Here is a 21,661-nt window from a genome sequence, read left to right as displayed (position 1 = left end):
CTTATTTAGGATAATAAATGTGTATGTATAGACATAGATATGATTGTTTATATAATGATAATTATATTTTATGTAAAAAGGATGGGGAGAGGAAGGAAGGGAAGGGGAAAAAGAGGGGAGGGGAAGGGAAGGGGAAAAAGAGGGGAGGGGAAGGGGGGGGAAAAAAGGAAAAAAAAAACTATGTCAATGTAAATGAGATATATACTTTGTTGCCTGATTTGAATAAAGAAAGGAAACTTTGTACACATACAGCCACATTTGAGCACATGTGTAAGCTTTTTTTGACTCTCTTGAATAGCATGATTGTCACTGTGTCTGTTCCTGGGGTTCTACTGACTGAAGTGGCTCCTGATAGACACAGATAGCTGTGATGAGGAATGGCGATGTTTCTGTTGTAGGACGGATAGACGGACAGACAGATGCACACAGACAAACACACACACACACACATACACACACACACACACACATACACACAAGGAAAAAGGAAGTAGTGATATGAAAAGACAAACAGCAGCAGGTTGCACATGCATCAGTTTCTTGATAACAGGAGTAAATGTTTAAGGAGTAACTTCAGGAGTCATTTATGGGAGGCTGAGAGACTCCCACAAGTCAGACCTTTTAGACGCTAGAATGACTCACACACATACATACACATGGACACATAGACCCACACACAATGATCAAGTTCAGACACAGCTGTTTTCATCACCTCAGACTTGCTGTGGTGTCATCGTACGTCCTGTATAATCCACTTTTTCTGTTTGTTTGAATTTATGTGCATGCAATGCATGTATTTCTTTGCGTGTGCATACATGACTATACATGCAGATCAGTGCTTTTGCAATCACAATGGACCCTCTTTGAAAGCTGTGTTTATTCTTCAATAAGCAACAGATGAATCCAAGTGACACAAAAATATATAGTGCCATATATCCTGCTCAAGAGAATCAGTGGTGATAATCCTGTATTCAGGGACCTTCTGACCTCCAGACTTTTAGTAGTGTTGGCACGTAGCAGTAACTGTCAGCCCTGCATCTATGGGAGATCTGTGTTTAATTTGCAAAAGCCAGCCTTGCCAGAGCACAGAGAGAGTGAGAATGAAGGAGACAGAAGGAGCTGGGGAAATAAAGCCAGTACTTTTGTCTGTGTATTTAAATGTTGAGAGAACATTGCTGAATGTGTTTTTGAACACTGAAAAGGGTGAATTGGGAAATCTCTGCAATATGCGCATAAGATGCATAGAGGAACTTTGAGACTTTTAGTGGTTGTGGTGTTATAAAAGAAATGTGCAAGTGGCTGTTTCAGTATGTGTGAAAGAAAGACGGGGAGTTTCTGCAAAACTGCATAATTAATAGTCTGTGTATGTCTGCCGATTACATTGGCACAGGTCTGTGCCCACAAGCTTGGGAGAATCCTTTGCTATCCAAGATTACCCAATTGCAAGAACAACCTATTACAAACAGACATCGTAGCAATCATCAGGAGCTGCTTGTACCAAAACCATGCACAGACAGAACAACTTACCCTCACGGAGGGTTTTTATGTTGAAATTATTGCTTTACTCTCAGTTCCTTGGATTGTGTGTACAGACTTGTGCAAGTGGGTGTGTAGAACTTGAAACTGTGGATGAAACTGACAGATAACGGTAATTTCTGTCAAGTTTTTCTGGTTCTGCTCAGTCACTGGGACTGTCAAGCTGAGGCATGCCCTTTTCCTTCCACCCTGGGAACCAAAACACTGAAGCTCGCTTGCCTAAGTGCCTGGCTGCTCTTACTGGGAGCTGTTCCCATCCTACTCATCTGTTTATTATTTTCCTGTGAGGGCTTGTGTTGTAAGAGGAGCAAGAAAGGGGGAGGTGGGGATCATATTGGAGGGAATATTCACTCATGTTTCATTGAGAATACCTCTAGAGATTGAGATGACAGATTTTTGAATACGAACAAGCCATGAAAATATCAGGAACCTGGGAAACATGTTCTGTCCAAAAGATTTGGTTAACAACTCTGATCGTGTAATAGTAAGCATTCCTTTTACTAGGTTTGGATTTAATGGAAAGTGGCTTTGTGAGGTAGTCCACTAGTTGGCTATGAACAAGAAAATGAGAACCCCTAACCTCAAGAACCAAGACAATGAAAACATACAGGAATGTCCCTGTTTGTACTATGTCGTCCTCCCCTGTTTCCAAGATTTGGCTGCAAGTTTCAACACCTAGTATTTCTACATGACTGATGAACATTGCTCATTCGTCACACTTGAGGTCACATTGACAGTTAGGTTACGTGAGCGAAACCCACAACAGCCAGACAGTCACAAACACAGATGGATTTGTCTATTTGTATGATCAGCATAAGTAGAATTGAGTTGCTAGCTGTGCAATGAGCTGTTTCCACTCCTGCCCCGAGGGCTCCTGGATGGAGTTTCACCATCAGCTGTGGGTTTTGTGTGCTGCAGCGAGTGGGCACTGGGTACATCCAACCTCTGACCTCCCCCCAACCTCAGGAGAAGAGGGCTTTTTACTGAGAAAGGGAAGACCCTCTTTCTGGTCCCACACTGTCCACTCAAAGTCACATTCCAAGGGATGCTTTTCCCACCATGAACCAAACATGTTACTCTGTTCATTTTTGAAAAAATGCCAAGGGAGTGGGTGATCACTTGAGTGGGGTCCTGCCCAGTACTCATGGCAGACTTGACCTTTGGCAAATACCACAGTTAGGCCATTCTCCATAGGTCAGGGAAAATATGGAGAGGGCCCTGATCTAGGTGAAAGGTCTGGTCCTTCTAATTTGATATAGAAACATTTAATTATAATCTGGTTGAAGACATTTGGGTCTTCTGGGATTTTCGTGACCAAATTCCTGTACAGGACCTAAGCACAAATGAACACTAACAATAGAGATCCACAATGAAAAGTATTTGTGCCCTTCCAGATTTTTTTTAACAAACATTTGTCATATTTGTCACACTCACATGTTTCAGATGATCAAACAAATATTAGAAAAAGATAAACCAAGTAAATGTAAAATGCAGTTTTTGAAATATGATTTCCTTTATGCCTAATAACCTGTTGTGGCACCCTTGGCAGGAAGAACTGCAGTCAAGCATTTGCAGTAACTGCCAATGAGTCTTTCACATCTCTGTGGAGGAATTCTAGCTCACTCTTCTTTAATTCAGCCACATTGGTGGGGTTTCAAGCATAAACAGCCAGTTTACGGTCATGTCAGATAATCTCAGACTAGGCCAATCAAAACTTTCATTGTTTTAAGATTTTTTTTATGTGTCTCTGATCATTGCCCCAAGCCTGCTTCAGATTCACTGCACAAACTGATGGCTGGTCATTCTTCACGATTTTCTGGTAGAGAGCAGAATTCATAGTTCCATTAGTTAAAGCAAGTCATCCAGGTCCTGAAGCAGCAAAACATCCTGTGACCAGATCACACTAATACTGCTCTGTTTGACTGTTGGTGTGAATTCTTTTTATGAAATGCTGTATTAGTTTCACATCAGATGTAATCAGTGCAAGCCTTTCAAAAAGTTCAACTTTTGTGTCACCAGTCCCCAGAATATTTTCCCAAAAAGTTGTGGGGCTCTTCAAGCTGTTTGGTAGGCCAGTGACTCCTGATAAGGTTCCCCACTGTTCCAAGTTCTAGCTGTTTTACTTTTTTTTCTCACATTGTCATTTGTCTGCCATAATCACACATTTGTCAGTATTGCTGTAATGTAACTAATGTAACTATTACTGCACTAAATTCAGTAATAACATTACAGTTACAACCTGCTTCTGTGCTCTTGTGCTACATTCACTTGTTTTCAGCTTCAGCTCTTTGCAAGCATCTGTACAGACAGCATGCTAATTCAAAGCTAGCCAAGAACCCACAATGATAATAAATCCATTGCCATTGCCAACCTCAGCACAGCAGCCAGACCCTGAACTTCAACAGGCAACAAAAGCAATGATGAACAGTCAGTCTGCAGCCTCCATTTCTAGCTGTTCATGTTTCTAGAGTGGAATCGGTTTGTGCTTGTATGTAAATACTAAAAGAAAGATCCTAGAGCTTATATTATTAACTGGTAATTACGAGACAGTGTGTTTCAGGTCATTTTATGAAATAATGAGAAAGTAATGTAACTATTAGTGCAATAAAATACTATAACATAGTGTATTGCTTTTAAAAAAAAGTTATGACTGATCTTAGCAGTCCATCCACATCTTAAGGATAAAGGACGCTCTTTCGAGGATGCCAGTGTTCACATTTTGGACAGAGAGGACAGATGGTTTGAAAGAGGATTGAAAGAAGCCATCTATGTCCACTGTGAGCGACCATCTTTGAACAGAGGCGGTGGTTTGCGACACCAACTGTCTGCCATCCAGTTTTGAGTTCCCTCCCCAGACGCCTTAACGCCCACTCACATCCTGGGCCATCTGACCTCAGGAAATCGCATGATAAGGTGGGCCAGGTTTCACAATGAGCTCATCCAAAACCCTGGCTGATTGGGACCCACACCCATTTTCACACCTTGGCTCAGGTGATTAGAGAATCATCAGGGGGTCCTTTTGTCCCTCTTTGGGGGGGGATACTCCCACTGGGTTTAAATCTGGGACTCTCCACCATTTGACCTTAGAACTGAAGAAGCTTCTCGGATGAGAGGTGAAACGTCTTCAAGCAACTTAAAGAAGTCCAGATGCTTTTCTTTGCAAGCTCCTTTGACTACGATGACCTGGATGACTGAGAACCTTCACAGACTTATGAGTGATCTGTTTTCTTTTTCCCCTAACAAATCAAATTATAATTTAAACAATTATATTTTGTATTTATTCGGATTATTCAGAAGAAACAGAAATACCCCACACAGCTTTCTCAAGTTAGTTTTAACTCAGGCCCTAAATATATACAAAATATAAACAAATGTAAAGGATATAGGGAAAGTTATTCAAATTTAGTAATTTATTTATAAACTTTATTTATAAGGACATGTTATATGCTGCTATGATGTGCAGGATGAGTGATTAGTCTTTGAATAGCACTACTGTAGCATACAGAAAGGTTTAGAAATGTAACATAGCCTACATTCAGCCAATGCCACAGTAGTATCTCCCATGCAATTTAGTGAATTTCAAGTATTTACCAGCATGGAGATCTCTTTACCCTTGGCTCTCACAAGCAGCTGTCTAGCTATACATCCATTTTTAACAGCTTTTCCAGTTCAGGGGATTCTTTTCCAGTATAAAAATTTACACCCACACTCATGAGCAATTTAGAATTATTAATTAAGAAGACATACAGATTCTAACCCAGAACTTTCTTAAGGCCACCATACTAACATCTCCACCACAGTACTGTCCATCTATCTAATTTATTCATGCAACTGATGTCACTGCACTATTAAGTTTGCAAAGTTAGATAACGAACATTGAACTAAGCTGAGCTTCACAGCAGTGTCTGTTCTGTAATAAATAAGTTATTACATCCAGTTAAGCTAACCTCTTTGTTCCCTACCCTCTCCTAATTTAGTCCATGATAAATATTATACTTAAGTGGAATTTATAGTTCAGCAGGGAGAGTGCATTCCCAGTCTGTTGGCAGTCCAGATACCTGCAGAGAACTGCACCCCTTTTGCGGTTTTGCCATCCCCAGTGAACTCCATTGTTGCTCTTTTACTCATTACAGCCCAGTAAGTATTTGGCAAATGACTACATAATCTGCTTCTAGCATTATGCAGAAACAATTATGAAAATACCCAAATCCAACTGTGAAAGACATATTTTAAGTTTAGTCTGGCACAAAGCTGAGATGCCTTTTTTTTTACCTGTGATATTTAAAATGAACATGTGTTTTATTTTCATTATCAAAAGATTTTTTCACAACACATATACACTATCAACATTATGACCACCTCCCTCTGCCTGAAGGCGTGAAGTTTACAGGGAGAGCAGTTGCAGTCGCACATATTGTCCTTGCTTTGAAATACGAGGCCTTTCCCAATAAGATTTTAAATATTTAATACTGAAAACTGCAAACTATTTATTTCTGAAAGTGACATTTGAAAATCTAAAAAGTGCTAGCTTTATACATACAAATTTATGTTGTATATATATTTTGGGTTTCAGTGATACTGCCTTAACTTCTGTGTAAATTTTCCTTGTCCAGAGCATTTCTGAGCAGGTTCTGTTGAAGGCATTTTGTTTTGATTCATGCTCATGTAGCTACCTTTACCTGCACTATAAGCTTGAACAAGAGTACTTCTCCCTCAGGGGTGCCCTTTACAGTGCAACACTTCCCCCCCAGCAACCGCAACCAGGCTTTTCACATACAAGCGAAGTTAATGTGTGTGAGGTCTCTCTGTTAGAGCCTCAGGGAGATACACACCATCTAGTAGATTAGATAGAAAGAATGTGAAAGCAAGAAAACAAATCAGAGAGAAGAAGAGAGCTGTGGTGTGATTTTCTTTGCTTAGAGTTAGGAGGAGAAATAATTTAAAATCCAAAAATGAGGAAGCAGGGGAAGCAGAAGAAAGTCATTGAAAGTATCTGTTAATAACAGACACACTGAGAGAGAGACAGAAATGGAGAGGGAGTCCGGCCAAATGACAGAGGCGTGTTTGTATTCTGATTAGACTGAGCCAAATGGAGGTGGCTACACCAGTGGAGATAACAACAAAGACATCTCTTCACTCGGCACAAAGCTATGAACATCTTTTCACGGTCAATCGGAGGAGGCATTCTTTTGTTTTGATAAAATAAATAAATAAATCAAATCGGGGGTGTGTGTGTGGGGGGGTGAGGAGAATCAGTCTTGCTGGAGCCATAAATGCCACACAAAGAAGACTGTTCATCTCATCTTAAATGAAGGAGATGATCACATGCCTATTGGTTCTGCATTCTGTGAGCATGTTCCATATGCTTAAGTGAGGGACTTTTTTAAACTCTGTTATAATTAGGTTCTTATGAACTTGGATTTTGAATGTCTATTCACTCTCACCTTTGCTGCCAAAATGTGATGCACTCAAGCTGAATAAACAATGATCTGGCCTCTTTGGGTTAAGACAGGCTTCCTGGTGTGGGTGTGCCTGAACCCTTTTAGGTTTCTCATCTTTGGCGACTGTAAATAGATCATACCCATGGCAGGGCTGATCAGAGAGGCTGGGATACAGCCAGGGTTGCCAGGCAAGGGAAAACTTCAACAGCAATAGATTCTCTGATGAGGTAACTGTATCACACAGAGAGTAAGGACTAAGGGCTATCTGTGTAGTCTTCTTTCCATCTGACTCATCCATGCATGCACATGAACATCCACTAAACTCTGGCTGCCAGAGGCATAAGGGGAAACACAACCATCCTCGAGAAACAAATTAAAAGCATCCGATGGTTGGAAATATTCCCTCCTCTGTGTTGGTTGAACCAGAAAGCAAAGCCTGTTGTTATTTTTCTGTAAATTAAAAATATAAATGCTTCACAGCATGAAATTCCCAGACACTAAATTAAAACACAGAGTAAGAGAAACAGGAAGATGCAGTGAGAGATTATAATTTAGAGAAAGAAACAGGAGTTGTCTAAAAAGTATGAAAAGAGAGATTTGTTAATCTAACTGTTCATACTGGTGATTGTGCTTTTGTTCATTTCTCTTTGGACTCATGCTTCTTGCCCTGTCTTGCCCTCTCAAACAGGAGTTTCTGGTTTTGAGTAAGATTTGTGCAATGACGCCAGTGGCTTTGCTGTCAGGCTTATCTTATGGAATATTACACCAGGCTGACCTCACTGTCCAAAAAAAAAAAAAAAAAAAAAAAGCTGATCGTGTTACCCCAGCTCAGATTACATCATCTTTAAGCCCCGCACAATCAACCACCATCCCCTTATTTAAGATGTATAATGCCTGTACACAGATTGAACCTTCTAATCACAGGACGGCAGTCTGTCAAACTGGTAATTTTGAGAATATGAACAAAGCAGAACAATACGACTTGGTAGTAGGCAAACTGAGTCGTGGTCTGGAAATTCCTGACAGAGTGTTTATGTTCTGGAAGAGCTGTGGCGAAAGTGGACAACACTAATGTTATAATGACTGTGACAATAGGAGTTCTGTGTCTGTAAAACCATTTGTATGGCGAGGGCCAAGATTTTTTTTTTATTCTAAATAATCCTGAATGACCTTGAAAACAAGCTCTACTCAGAATGTGAGCTAATGACGCCCTCTCCAAGTGACCCATGTTGAGTCTGTAAGAGGTCATTGCACAGTGGAGCTATCGAGGACAGTGGAAAGGGGAGCCAGACAGTGTGGCTCAGATATAATGAAAGGAAAGAGAAAGGGAATGTCAGAAATCAAGAAGTGACAGAAAACAAGGGAGATGGAGAAGAGGTTGTGCTTTTTGTTTCTCTCTGTGGATTATGCTGCCCTAATGAACCCAGCTACCAAAAGTCAGCCACAGGGCAACTAGGGCTTCTCCTGTTTTTATTATATGAAGACAGATAGTTCCCCTCAGACCTCACTTCAACTTTAAGGATAGTTATGTGCCCCATGTGGCTACATCTCCATTCACAGCCTCGTTCACCCTATGCAGCCTCGTTCCAGGTTTTCTCTGCCACTTAAACCCATTTCTCCCATAAGCATTAAACCTTTAAGAACTGTTGCTTTAACTTAAATTTTGTCTAATGTCTACTGCGTACCAGTAAAGCAGTTTCTGACTCCTTTGAACAAATTGCAAATTCTTGGTTGATATGATGATTTTCAATTGTTTCCTGTACACACAGGCTGTGTTGTTTAAAATGAAATAAATTGCAACAATTTGTGAGGAGGAGGAGCTTGCTCAGATAAACTTTTATGAGGACAGCAGCCTCCTGTGAAAAAGGAAGACGAGTAAGGATGTGTGCAAGGAGAAGACAACAGAGCACAGAAAGATGCAGAAGAGTACAAAGTATAGTTATGGCATACACAGTTAATCTCTCAATTATACCTTTCTGTTCCTATGGAAATTAATGCAGCCATTTTTATTATTTTTTCTGTAATATTATTCACAGATAGTCAAAATGTTTTTAAATAGAAATTGGAGTAAAAATAGAAGTTGGATAATCCTAGCTGACCTGGGATGAAACTGAAGCACCCTGTCTAGACGTCAGCATCACTTTGAGTAGCATCCCACGGCTCTGTCTCTTTCCCTTTCTCTTTGCCTTTTTGCACTTCCCTTCTCTTCCTGTCTGCCCTCATTTTCACAGCTTGGTTCTCACAAATTTCTGCCCTTTGCATCTATCTTTTCTTTTTGATCTTTGACTCTCTGTTTTCTTATTACTGTCGGTTTCAGGCTTAGGTGTGGTTATTTGGTGGTGATGATGACAGTGAAAGCTGGATGTGGTAAAATGCCCATGCAGACAGATTGAAAAGAATGTATCCCACTAACATGCCAAAGATAACTACTGAGGTTCTCCTTCTTTCATTCAGCTGTTTGTACTCATATATTTTCTGTCCGAAAATGCAAGTGGTTGACTGCTAAGTACACATCAATGCTGCATAAGGGCAGAGCCAGAGTATGTTTACAGGCTCAGAAATTGTGACAGGGTTACAATTAAGGGAAGACCTAACCACATCGCATTACCCTCATTATATTGCAATGACATTCTCAATTGTGAAACAAAGGTACAAAACAATGGTTTAATAAGACCTCTTGTTTAATGAGACTTTGCTTTAACTCTTGTGTTCATTCAGTTAGTAAATAGGTCTTCCATTCAGGTCTAGGCACCCTAATTCTCATTTTCCCAAGTGCGACACACCGCACCCCCTGCCATTAGCCTTCGGTGTCCCACATTGGGTCTTGGCATCCCCCTGAACATTCAGAACATACAGACTCCTCCCCCAACCTCCTCAGATTCCCTATTCCCCTTCCCCTCCAACCCCTGTACACACACCCATTTGATTGTGATTGACAGTGTCTTTGTTCCATTGTGCTGAGCTGTCGCCTCTGATGAAGACACATACACAGAGCCGAGGCACTGCACTCATTGTACACTGTGCAGAAACTACAGGTCTGCAACCAGTTGCACTGTCTGTGCATTCAGACTAGGTGTGCGTAAACAGCTTTGTGCATGGAAGGTCATAGCAAAATATGATAGGACAGAGTGCGTAGGAAGAATGGCTAGACTGCTTTGGCCATACTGCAGGCCTCACCCACTGTGGACCAGGACCAGGGGGTCCAGGCCTGATAGGCTAAGAGGGCCAGCTGGAGAGGGAGGCTCGGGGCTGCGCAAAATGTGTCTGAGGTTGTCAATAGTTTTCACCCCTCCTCAGGGATGGGAACCAGGTCACATTCTCTCACACGGCACAAAGCCGGGTGTGTGTGTGAGAGGGTTGGGGGTTCAAGGGAGGGGTTTTGATGGGGAGCAGGCCATGACCTCTTTATATCCATCAACAGATCACTATCTTGGCCCATAGACATGGTCTTATAACACATTCACAAACACATTCACATGCATGCAAACACATGCTAATTTTTGTGCATGAGCACAGACAATTTGTCTCACTGACAAAAATTTAAGTGTGTGCTCAAAAATTGGCCTTATGCAGGAGTTTTTGTTTTGACCTGTGTATGAAATTAAAAAATGATTTTTGAACACATTCTCTTATTATATTTTTTTCAACCAGTATTTTCAAAATATCCATAGGGTTTAACCTTGATACATTTATTACTAATAGATAAATTGTTACAAATATAGCTAGTGAAAAATAAGTGTAATGGCCAGTTTCTCAAACTAATTTAATTAAATATTGTCCTACTTGTCTGTCTCAAGTAGATACCAGTTCCTGGACAACTTCAGCTGCTTCTCAGCAGTAGGAAAACACAGGTGAAGTAAATTTCACTGCACCAGATGTCTCAGTAAACCATACTGGTGAGCCAGAAAGCACAATGTCAGGACCCCAGAACTACTTCAGGCAAATGGAATATTTTGTTGAAAACTGTGCTTTTATGTGAATAATACTGTAAAAAAATCAGTGCATGTCCCGTGTAATCCACAGGTTCGGAATCAGGGTAAAACAGTGAAATGCCGCCCCCCTGTGGTGTTGACTGAGTCTGTCAGACAGAGAGCTTTCAAAGTCAAAGTGGTCACGTTTTTTGTTATTTGTGTTCTTAAAAAAACATTCAGAGTAAATCAGAATTCACTTTATTTTTTCCATTAATTTGCTTGGTAAAAGTATCTGATCCAGCCCTTCGTAAAACTTGAAAAAACAAACCCAAACCAAAACAAACAAACATTCGGTTTATCAAAGATTAGAAATATGATTCAACAGCAGTTATGACCATGCGAACATTATATTAAGATGAACATAAAATTAAGGGCACTGAAGAACAAAAGATGAAATATTTATATATATATTTATCATATATTCTGACTCTGTCTTATATGTCATTACTCTGATGAGTAATGAAGCAATACCTAGGTTGCAACTTATGGTATTGTGATTGTGATATTTATTATAATTTTATGGTTTCTCTCATCATCTTAATTTATTTCTTGTGCTTTGACATCTGTCCATGTGTTTCAATCTTAAGTTCCATCTTTACGTTTTCATTTAACAACATATATATCCAACAACTTACAAAGCAGCTGTTCAGTTCTTGTCATACTACCCAGACTCTGGCATGAGTTCCTCGTCATATTATATATACAATAATCCAATGTGTGTGTTGTTTGTATGTGTGTGTTGTGGTGTATGCATGTTTCTGTGTCAGTACATAAGGTCACCCTATATATAACATCTCTGTGACAAACTTGTGCAGCTGTGCATGTTGTCTTGAGAAGCTTATTGTGGCTCTGTCTTTAAACTAAAAGGTGGCTCTTCTCTCCAGGTTACTTGCTCTAGTCTAGCCTGTTCAGGAAACCTCCGTTCAACAAACTGGGAGGTTAAAGTTAAGTGACAGAATTACACACTCCATCTTCAGTTAGGTGAGATAGTGCGTCTACGCAGGCAGCTGCACGTCAAACACTTGAGGATGCTCATGGTGATGTGCATGAGAGGGCCGAAATTGAAGAGTAGATTGTAGAATGTGTTTACAGACAGGCCTCCAGTCTCATCGGCATATTTCAGGGCCACAATGGGTGTGTAGAGGCTGTTGGTCAGATTCCTGAAGCGAGGGTTGTTTGACTCAATAACCTTTTTAGTGCACTGGAAAAGACAAGAAGCAACAGAACATTTTAACGGCTGCACGCAGAACATCAACACAAATTCCTGAACTGGGTTCAGTGTAGGGGTTAGAAACCAATTCTTTTACCTTAGCTATGTCATCTGGTGTTTGGCCCATGGCCTCAAATATATCTATTGATGATGGCAGGTATACGTCTTTAAAATAACGAACTGTGTCAGCATCCGCACCCGGATACTCCATCTTAGCCACATCCTCCATCATTTTCGTTTCAAATTCAGTGTGCACTGGGCCAGGCTCAATCATGGACAACCTGGGGTAAGTTAGATACAGTGTGATCAGTGGGGATGGTATTTTCAGTTGAAAATAAAGACACATGTGAAGGAAGAATAGAGGAAAGAGGGTAATCTACCTGATATTGAACTTCATCAGTTGCACAGCCAAACTCTCACAGAAGCCCTCCATTGCAAACTTAGAAGCAGTGTAAACATCGTTGAATACCACACCTGATTAAAGAACAACAAGAGGAGATAAAGAAGCTCAATGCACCGTAGAATGAGATTTCAAAGTACTCAATCAAGAATAGAAATCACTCACTTGATTTACAGATAAAGGACTAGGGTTAAAAAAAAGTAGCAGGCAGGACAACACAAGTGTCAGACATTATGCAAGCTAATTCAGCAGTTTATCAGAAAGCGTCCAACCTGCTTTGCTGGAGGCCACCATTATGCTACTTCAAACAAGTTAAAACAAACACTAAAAATTCTTTGCAAGAACTTGCAGTTTGACTCAAATTACTGTAAGTTGTCAGAGCTTTACTGGAAATGTGAAACAGAGACCAACGAATAATAATATTAATATAATAATGAATTTTAAAAAATCATTTAAATTACCTAACAGTTTCATCTACTAAATCTACAGATATAACTTCAAACCATAAAGATAAAAATGCTGTTAACTTTCCTTTTGGATAAAACAATGTCAGCTTATACCAAGCTAAAATTTTGGAACACGTGCAGAGTGTTTTGCAAGTCATTATGAGTGATTATGGAGACTGTTGACTGTTTAATCGTCAAAATGTATATTCAATATGTTCTCTTTTGATATGCAGGAATCCAGTAAGCCTTATACCAACCAAAGTTGCCAGATTAAGAACCTACATGTAGCTTAATAGATTACAATAAACGGTCTATTACACAGTTTATTGTAATTTGTCATTCTCAAAATGTTTTTGACGTTCAGTTAGAATAGCACTACAAATTTTCTTATGCATAACTAATTATACTCATACCCTGAAGACCCATGACGCTGCTCATGACGATAATGTGCCCTGAACGCCTCTTCTTCATGTCTGGCATCACTTCTTTGATCATACGAACCACTCCAAAGAAGTTGGTCTCAAATACTTTTTTCATCTCCTCAATGCTGATGCTTTCCACAGGTCCAAGCAAGCCCACACCTGCATTGTTGACTGGCAGGAAACAGACACACAGATTATGTAAATGCAATGATCAAAAAACAAAAACAAACAGAAATAGAGCGATATTTGACTTTATTACTTCATTAGACCATTTGTTAGTTAAAGCTGGTTTTATGTCTGTGAAGGTTCTCAGTCATCCAGGTCATCGTAGTCAAAGGAGCTTGTAAAGAAAAGCGTCTGGACTTCCGAGAAGCTTCTTCAGTTCTAAGGTCAAATGGCAGAGAGTCCTAGATTGATCTTAGAACTGAAGAAGCTTCTCGGATGAGAGGTGAAACGTCTTCAAGCAACTTAAAGAAGTCCAGACGCTTTTCTTTACAAGCTCCTTTGACAAAGCTGATTTTACTTGATACTGCCACCAGATGTCAGTATGTGACAACAGCATGAAGGTCTGACGTAACACCAGGCTGAAGAGCCTTTGGGTCTTGAGTAATTAGGCGAAAGGGGATTTAATGCTGGATTTAGACTAAGATGGAGACAGGTTTATAAATAAATACTTTATCCAGGCTAAAGGTTTAAGGACCATAAGTGAAAAGCGTTACGTATTCAGAAGATCTGGTAAAATGGACTTTACTGCACTATAAAATTACTTGATAAATTCTGGATCACACATTGTGAGATTTTAGTTGTGAGGATTACTATTCAGAAAAATAAAGTATTGCAGCTGCACAGTGCTGTAAGCTTAGCTTCAGCTATCTTTCTCTCGGGTTATTAATGTGGTAGCCCATTCAGTTTTGGTCCATAATCTTTCTGACCACTGGAATTTTAAGACTCAGACTCCTCCCTCCACATACTCTAAGTGTCAACTGCGCAGTGCAACTACTGTTTAAAATATTTGTTTCACAAATAATCAAAGCCTTTCTCCTGAACTGTTGTTATAACTTTAGCAATAGCACAGGGCTTTACTTTTTATAAATACATGTATATTATTATCATTCCCACTGCACTTTATGTTCATATTGTAACCATCTGTACATATTATAGTGTTTTTGCATACATCTCTAATTCTTGAGCTGCTGTAAACAGTTGAATTTCCCCAGTGTGTGATTAAATAAAATCTATGTCTATGATATTATAAATAGCATAGACTTTCTATTGAATACGCAAAACTATAAAATGAAGCAGAACGATAGTGTTCCATCATATGTTAAAAAAATAATTCTGTGTATAAACTCTTGTAAAACACATAATAAAAAAACAAACATACACTTATCCAAGGACAGAGAATCGATCATCATGACCTGCTTTTTAAAGAGATATACACTTTGTGTCCCACTCACTCAGAATATCAATATGGCGGTCCTTAACGTTATTGACGCACTGCCTGACGGACTCATCGCTACACACATCTAATGGAAGCAACGTCAAGGTCTTTCCATATGCGTCTCCAGCTGCCTCCACCAACTTGTCCTTCTTCTTCAGGTCCCGCATCGTGGCAATGACTGATAGGGAGACACAGAGAACTGTATGGAGATAATGTGGCTTCAGACTTTGCAAAAATAGATATGATAGCGGAAAAGTGTCATCTAACACAACTTGAAGCGGCAAAGAAATGTTTAGGAATGTGAGGAGCACTTAAAATTATCAGTACTGGAACAGTTTATTATTTTAAGATATTAATGCATTTACACATTTTTCTGACTATCACTGTTGCATTTAATATGAAAGTATTAATGCAATCATTATATTTTTAATGCTGAGGAAGTGACAGAGGACTCAAGTGACGTTACTAAATTAACTTTTTTTCTTGGACAAACACACCAGTGTAAAAACAAACAAGCACCCACACATGCTCAGATAGTGACACTCAGACGTGTGGGTCAGAGTTCCTGGAAAAGACCACGCCTGTTAGTTTACAGGGGACAGAATTGATTTCCTCTGAACTTTACCCGCTGGGGAACATTAACCTACATAAAGCGGAGGAATCTACCATGACCAACAACAATGAATATAAGCGCCGCTGACTTGGCTTCCACAGCTTCTTCCTTTTTGTGTGCTCTGCTTACACTTGGCAGACTGGCGTTATGTAACTGAGAAAACAGAGGCACTGGTGTTGCACAATGGCAATAGGCAGGAATAAACAACCTCTTATTCAAATTTTCACCTAAGTCTACCTGTTGTCATTGGCAGACAAAAGCAAATCCTCACCTTATTCTCATGTGAACAGAGATGAGGTTGGATAAGTAATCAGATTTGGACCACTTTGCTGTGGAGGCTTGGACTGCTGTGCAGTGTTACTGATGCAACATGATGTATAACAATGTCTATCTATCTGTCTGTCTGTGTGTCTGTCATATATGCTCTACGCATAAACAACATCTTATGAAGAGTAATTGGGTCTCCTTGAGACCAGGGTGTCCAGGAAGGGTTTCAAGGAAGCAACAGAAAGCTTTGCGTTTTGATTGAGACATGAACAAGAGGTCTATTGTTCTAAATGCTCCTGAAGGAATTACAACTGGGCAGCTTAACTATTCTTGAATGAACCACACTGCAAACACAGGGGTATTTTAAGGCCTTCTCTGAATTTCATCCATGTCACTGCAACTAATTCCTACTTTATCCACAACGCAATATTTAATCGCTGCTGGATTTCCTAAGGAATAGAGCAGATCAATGCAATCGCCAAGATGTGGCCTTATTGAAAGCAGGTCACACTGTTCAAACCAAACCAGTGTTGGGAGGGAGGGAGGTTTTGTTTTCCTCATCTATTTCGCAGTAATAAATCCCATCATATCCCAGTGGCCCTAACAAGAGACAGAGGAAAAAAAAAAAAACAAAAAAAAAACAAGGTTTACTGAACCCTGTCCAGTTGTTCATACCATGTTAATAATGACAATTCTAACTGTCCATAACCTGTCAAAGTAAGAAAGGGCTGACTGTAGCTTTATGGCAAATTATACAGTTTAGAGTCATAGCTAAAAACAAAATCTGGTCACAAGGCTCTTGGTACAAACCCCTCTAACATAATTCTGTCTGAGGCTCCACAAATTGACACAGGAGGATTTTTTGATTCAGTTCTACTTCCTCCAGTGACATTAATAATAGCTGGGAAGCAGGAGAGGACCAACAGTGTCAAAGTGTGAAACCTTAACTCCACTGCCTACCAATGAAGACTTCAAACAAGGCCCTTGCTTTAGAGTGAACCCTCGCTTGTACAGGTCTCAAACTTTGTCCCCCTTTCAACACTCGCTCCAGTGAGGGGACTATGGGCACATTAGACACGGCACTAAACCGGAGCAGGCGGTCTACAATTCACTGCAATAAAAGGGGGCTTTGTGCTGGAGAAGTCACTTGAAAGAGAACTGACAAGACCTCTTTTATGAATCCTGCCTGGCAAGCGGCATCCTTGCAGAGCCCTACCCTGGAAACTGCGCTTTCAGATGATAATAGTCGAGTCAAAGGGGCGACTGAATCCCAGTGCTTACAAAGGGATATGGATCCGATATTACAGGGGTTAGCATTTTAATTTAACCCACGCTAGATCACGTATGAGCGTTTAGACGGAGCGTTGCGCATGAAACTTGATCAAACTTTATGCGTAAAGGAAGCTTGCAGCGTGTTGCAGGGAAAAATAAGCACGAAATTGTATTTCAAGCGAACCACAATATTGCAGGCTTGTTACAAACAGGTCCGATCAAACAAACAATGTAGAAGAAAGCGCATTTACCATGGTAACGACTCTTTTCATCTTTGGCCAGGATGACGGCAATTCGTAACCCGATGCCGGAGGAGCAGCCGGTGATCAGCACAACTTTCTGCCCACTGTTCGCCATGATTTGTCCGTATACGCGCAGTGTTTTTCAGGGGTCTTCTGCTCCAGATGGTCCCAGCCGAGGGAGCTACCGATAACCGAACTTTAAAAAACTAAAGCCGATCATGCAGCCACAGCAGCCATGTGAGCGCCTAATTCAGTCACATGTTTCATAAAAATCAGTAAACACCCCCCCCTCAAAAAAAGACGTGATACCGCAAACACCCCTTGCAGTTACTTGATAGGTGCCAACTGCCCTAGAAAAAGTAGCCTAGTTAATTTCCTTAAAAATGTGTGGACTTGCACGCGCGTGCGTGGAGGGGGCAGTGCTTATTTGATTTCTGAGTTGGTGACCCCAGCAACTGTAAGAGTAATCATGGAGTTAATCGTCACAATGCTCCAGATAAAACCTTGATCAGGGCTTTTTCAATAAGTTGCCTATCCTATGATTCAACACTGTAATACGTTAATTTAATTAGAATCTACTTAGCATAAACTAAAAATAAGCTAAAGCACACTATTTAAACGGGCTTTTAAAATAACAGGTCCACATATAGCTTCACACACAGACACGGAGAAATACACACACATATACTCTCCAGCTTTAGGTTATTTATAAAACATTCCAACCTTTGCTGAAATTTAGTTTGAAAGGTATTTACTTAATGCTCTGCGTTCCACTGACACCTAGTGGTAAGGCAGGCGCAGCGCACTGAAATAGCACTGAGGCTTTCTGAACTCATCGTGCAGGCAAAAATTAACATAAACAATGTTAACTGCGATATTGTTGTCCATTCAGGTAATAAGGCTATTAAAAACATAGGATGAATATTCAGAGTTTGTTTTTCAGCAGTGCTGTTACCGAATGGCTGTTATGTTGACCAGTGGACTCTGTTCTTGGCTCATGTTGTGAGGGGTCAAAGGTGCTCTGATAAGACCTCAAATGAAACTTGCTTCTTTTTTCTGATGAAATACTGTAGTGCAGTACTCAGCGTCTGTCATGTTTGGGCCTGTTGCTAAATGTGATGCAAGCACGTGCAAACTGTTACACTGAAAAAGGAATGATTCTCACACAATGGTAGAAGAGTAAACATGTATGCTTTTTGATCAAAGTTTTGACTGGTTGTTCAGGAAGATGGTGTATGATTGGGGAAGAGTGCACACATAAAATTAGTGAATTAGTGTTTGTAATACGTTTGTTCAGAGGTTAATGCCATTTTGTTTGGTTGATTAGTTAAGGGTCATTATTTGATGTCAGCTGCATTTGTTAATGTCAAGAAAGATTTGTCAGCTGTGATAGTCAGAAGAAGAGATGCTGAGAAATGGTCATTTGGTGTCATTCTGTGCTGCTTTATATGGTATGACATATATGGTGGATGCTTCTAGCCCTTGCTCTAAAGAGTAATCTAAGGTAATTATCCATCCATCCATTCTCTTCTGCTTATCCATATCAGGTTCACGGGGGCTGGAGCCTATTTTAAAGTGACTAATAAGTGAATAAGCTATTGAAAGTAATCAGTATTTCACATACTTCCACTTACAATTCTTATGGTTACATTTCCCTTTTACAAAAGTCTTTGCATTTATTTAACTACTATGTGGATCTGGATGGTGTAAACTTGTAGCTGCCTGTAGCTGCTTGTTTCCCCTGTATTGCTGGTTCAGCTAAGAAATAGAATTAGCATTTTTCCATTGACAACAATTATTAAATACATGAAAACATGACATTAGGGATTGCTACTGTATTTAAATAAATCAAATAAGAACCTTAATTCAACATGATAATTAAGGGCTTTTGGCATCTATTGGCACTCAGTAGCATTTTTTTTTTTTGGTTTAGTCCTTACACGATTCGCACTGCTGAAATAGAACAATTTACCTATTTTTACACAATTTTACACTTTTTTGGCAAATCCTGTCAAAGTTAATCTAACTGATTCAAAAGCAGCTGTAAAGTGCCATGTTTTCTTTTAGCTCTCTAATCACCCTGTTCCCACTGCTGCAAAGCACACCACAGCTTGATGTTTTCACCACCACACTTCAACAACAGATGATATTAGACAATGATGTGCAGTGCCTGGTTTTAAGCAAATGTAATGTTTTGAGGTCTGCTCAGATCAACATTTCACTCACTGGACAAAAGAAATGTCATCTGTGTCATCTGTCAAATGCTTTAAAATGCTGTTTTGGAAATATACCTTGAGGCCTTCTGTTCAGGGACTGTTCAACCGTAAAGGCCAGACTGGTTAAATTCAGCTAACCTTGTTGAGGTGCTGGCATGTTCTTCCAGGTCCTGAAGCTCTTTGAGAGTGATTTTTGCATTCTTGGTCACCTCCCAGTTTGCTCTTTTACTCAATACAGCAGGACAACTAGTAGCTTCAAACCTCATCCATTACTGAGGCTACTGCGCTACAAACAATACTTAAGAAATGCTTCTGAATTCCTGGTTTTATTTGCTTTACCCTGATCTATTCATTTCTTTCTAAATTATTTAGTTTGAACGGGTGGGCTCCAGTAAAGCTGTATATACATCATGAGGATATTTAAAGCAAACAGGATGCACCCGACTACAGACCAGAGTGCCACAGCAAAAAGTATAAAAACATCTACATATGAGAGATTTTCTTTTTTTTTTCTTTAATAAATTTCTAATCCTTTCTATAAACAAAATTGCACTATTATCATGAGTTCATAAGAGTACATTGGGAAAATGCCAATTATATTCATTTAAAATGATTGTGGAAGGGGTCTGAATGCTTTCTGTGACTGTTTTATTCAAAATTAGAACACACAGTACAAAAGTGATTGTCATAGACTTCTAGTCATCACTGCTTGTGATAAAGACCATATTTTGCTGACAACACAGAGTAGACTTTCAGCCTACACTGATTGAGACCCAGTTTTTTTCTTGCTGTCTCACAAAGCTAATGACAGCTTATTTAAAACCTAATTGTCACAGTGAAAACAGAAATTAAAATTAGATCATTAAAGTAACAGAATTTGCATTGTCAGATAAACCAGACTTTTACAACAGCAGGTGTTTCAGTGTAAATTAAGCTTATATACTTGTTTATACTCAATCATTTGGCTTACTGATATTTAAGTGTCAGAACAGATCAGTAAAACCATAAGCAACCAAAAGTAGTAATATATGAAAAAAAATGCCTATATATTATTCATGGTTCTGCAAAATAAGAAAAAAAACTGTGCAATTATTAGCAACAAATTAATGACCTTTTATATTATTTATGGCCCATTGAGGCCTGAGCATATATATAATATATAAAATTGAATAAAACATCACTCAGACCTTAGGAGAAACTAGTCTTAAAGCAAGAGTCGTCTTCACAAAAATAAGTCACCACATAGGCTACTCATTAAAATACATGGACTTTCCAAAATGCATTATTTTTATGTTACAAATCAAATTCAATGAAGCATATATATGGTTCCTTGTCTGTTTATGATATATATAAATGTGTATATAAAAACTACCTGCAGAAACTACAGGAAAATAAATACATATAAGTTAAAAGGAACATTTATTTATGAACATTTTCCTTGATTCACTCTCATAAATATAACACACAGATCAAAATGCAAAGTACAAAAACATTTATACTTTTCTTTAAAGCTTTAAGTTAGTTCACTGAACTGAGCACACACATATAGTCTAATACAGGCTGAGCTATTCTATGACATAGCACTTGATGGGATGGCTTCCATAAAAGAGCCAGGTAGACAGCTGCAAAAGAAAATTAAGTGGATTTTTGGGTCAGTGTCCAGCCAAATTTAAAAGAAAACAGTGAAGTGTAGATCTTCTTACAACCAAAATATATTAAGATCGAAATTGTAAATACATAACAAGAACTAAAAAATAGCATTATAACTACTGGTGGTACCCCTTATTGTCTTTTTTTCATACATAATTAAATCAAGGTGAAATTAGTTACAAATAGTGAATTATAATAGTGAAGTGATAAGACCTAAAGAAAAATAAACACCAATATATGCAAAATAATTAGGATTTCTTTTTAATTAAACAGATGATAAAGTCAAAAAACATACAAAATCCCCTAATTTCCTTCGGGATTAAGAAAGTATTCTGATTCTGATTCTGATAACATACTCCACTATTTCTTGCTTGAAAATATCTATAAATAGGTTACATTTTGCATTGGATCCCTGCATAGTGATACACGAAGTTGTGGCAACATTTAATACACTATTGACTATTACGTTCTACATTCATAATATCTTTTTTGTTCTTTTATTTTTTACAAAAAAACATTGCCTTCTTGATACAT

At 39.1% G+C, this 21,661-nt stretch overlaps 1 protein-coding gene across 1 annotated transcript; it reads right to left on the bottom strand.

Moving 5' to 3' along the window:
• Positions 1-10,262: 10,262 nt before the first annotated feature.
• Positions 10,263-17,677, bottom strand: rdh8a (retinol dehydrogenase 8a). Its single transcript, XM_005939871.2, has 6 exons — positions 17,271-17,677; positions 14,884-15,045; positions 13,418-13,597; positions 12,539-12,632; positions 12,256-12,439; positions 10,263-12,149 (listed from the first exon to the last, which is right to left on the bottom strand). The coding sequence occupies exons 1-6, from the start codon at positions 17,374-17,376 to the stop codon at positions 11,922-11,924; spliced, it is 954 nt and encodes a 317-aa protein (XP_005939933.1). The 5' UTR covers positions 17,377-17,677; the 3' UTR covers positions 10,263-11,921.
• Positions 17,678-21,661: the final 3,984 nt, after the last annotated feature.

Source organism: Haplochromis burtoni, unplaced genomic scaffold (genome assembly GCF_018398535.1).
Source record: "Haplochromis burtoni strain Fernald_Lab_line unplaced genomic scaffold, NCSU_Asbu1 Contig_21, whole genome shotgun sequence".
In the NCBI taxonomy this organism is placed as follows: Eukaryota; Metazoa; Chordata; class Actinopteri; order Cichliformes; family Cichlidae; genus Haplochromis; species Haplochromis burtoni.
This window is presented reverse-complemented; position numbering and strand designations above follow the sequence as displayed.

Coding starts and splice junctions, on each gene's coding strand:
- rdh8a (XM_005939871.2), bottom strand. CDS start 17,376: ATGGCGAACAGTGGGCAGAAAGTTGTGCTGATCACCGGCTGCTCCTCC. Junction 15,046..17,270: donor TGAAAAGAGTCGTTACCATG/GTAAATGCGCTT, acceptor TCTCCCTATCAG/TCATTGCCACGATGCGGGAC. Junction 12,633..13,417: donor CAGCGTCATGGGTCTTCAGG/GTATGAGTATAA, acceptor TTCTTTAATCAG/GTGTGGTATTCAACGATGTT.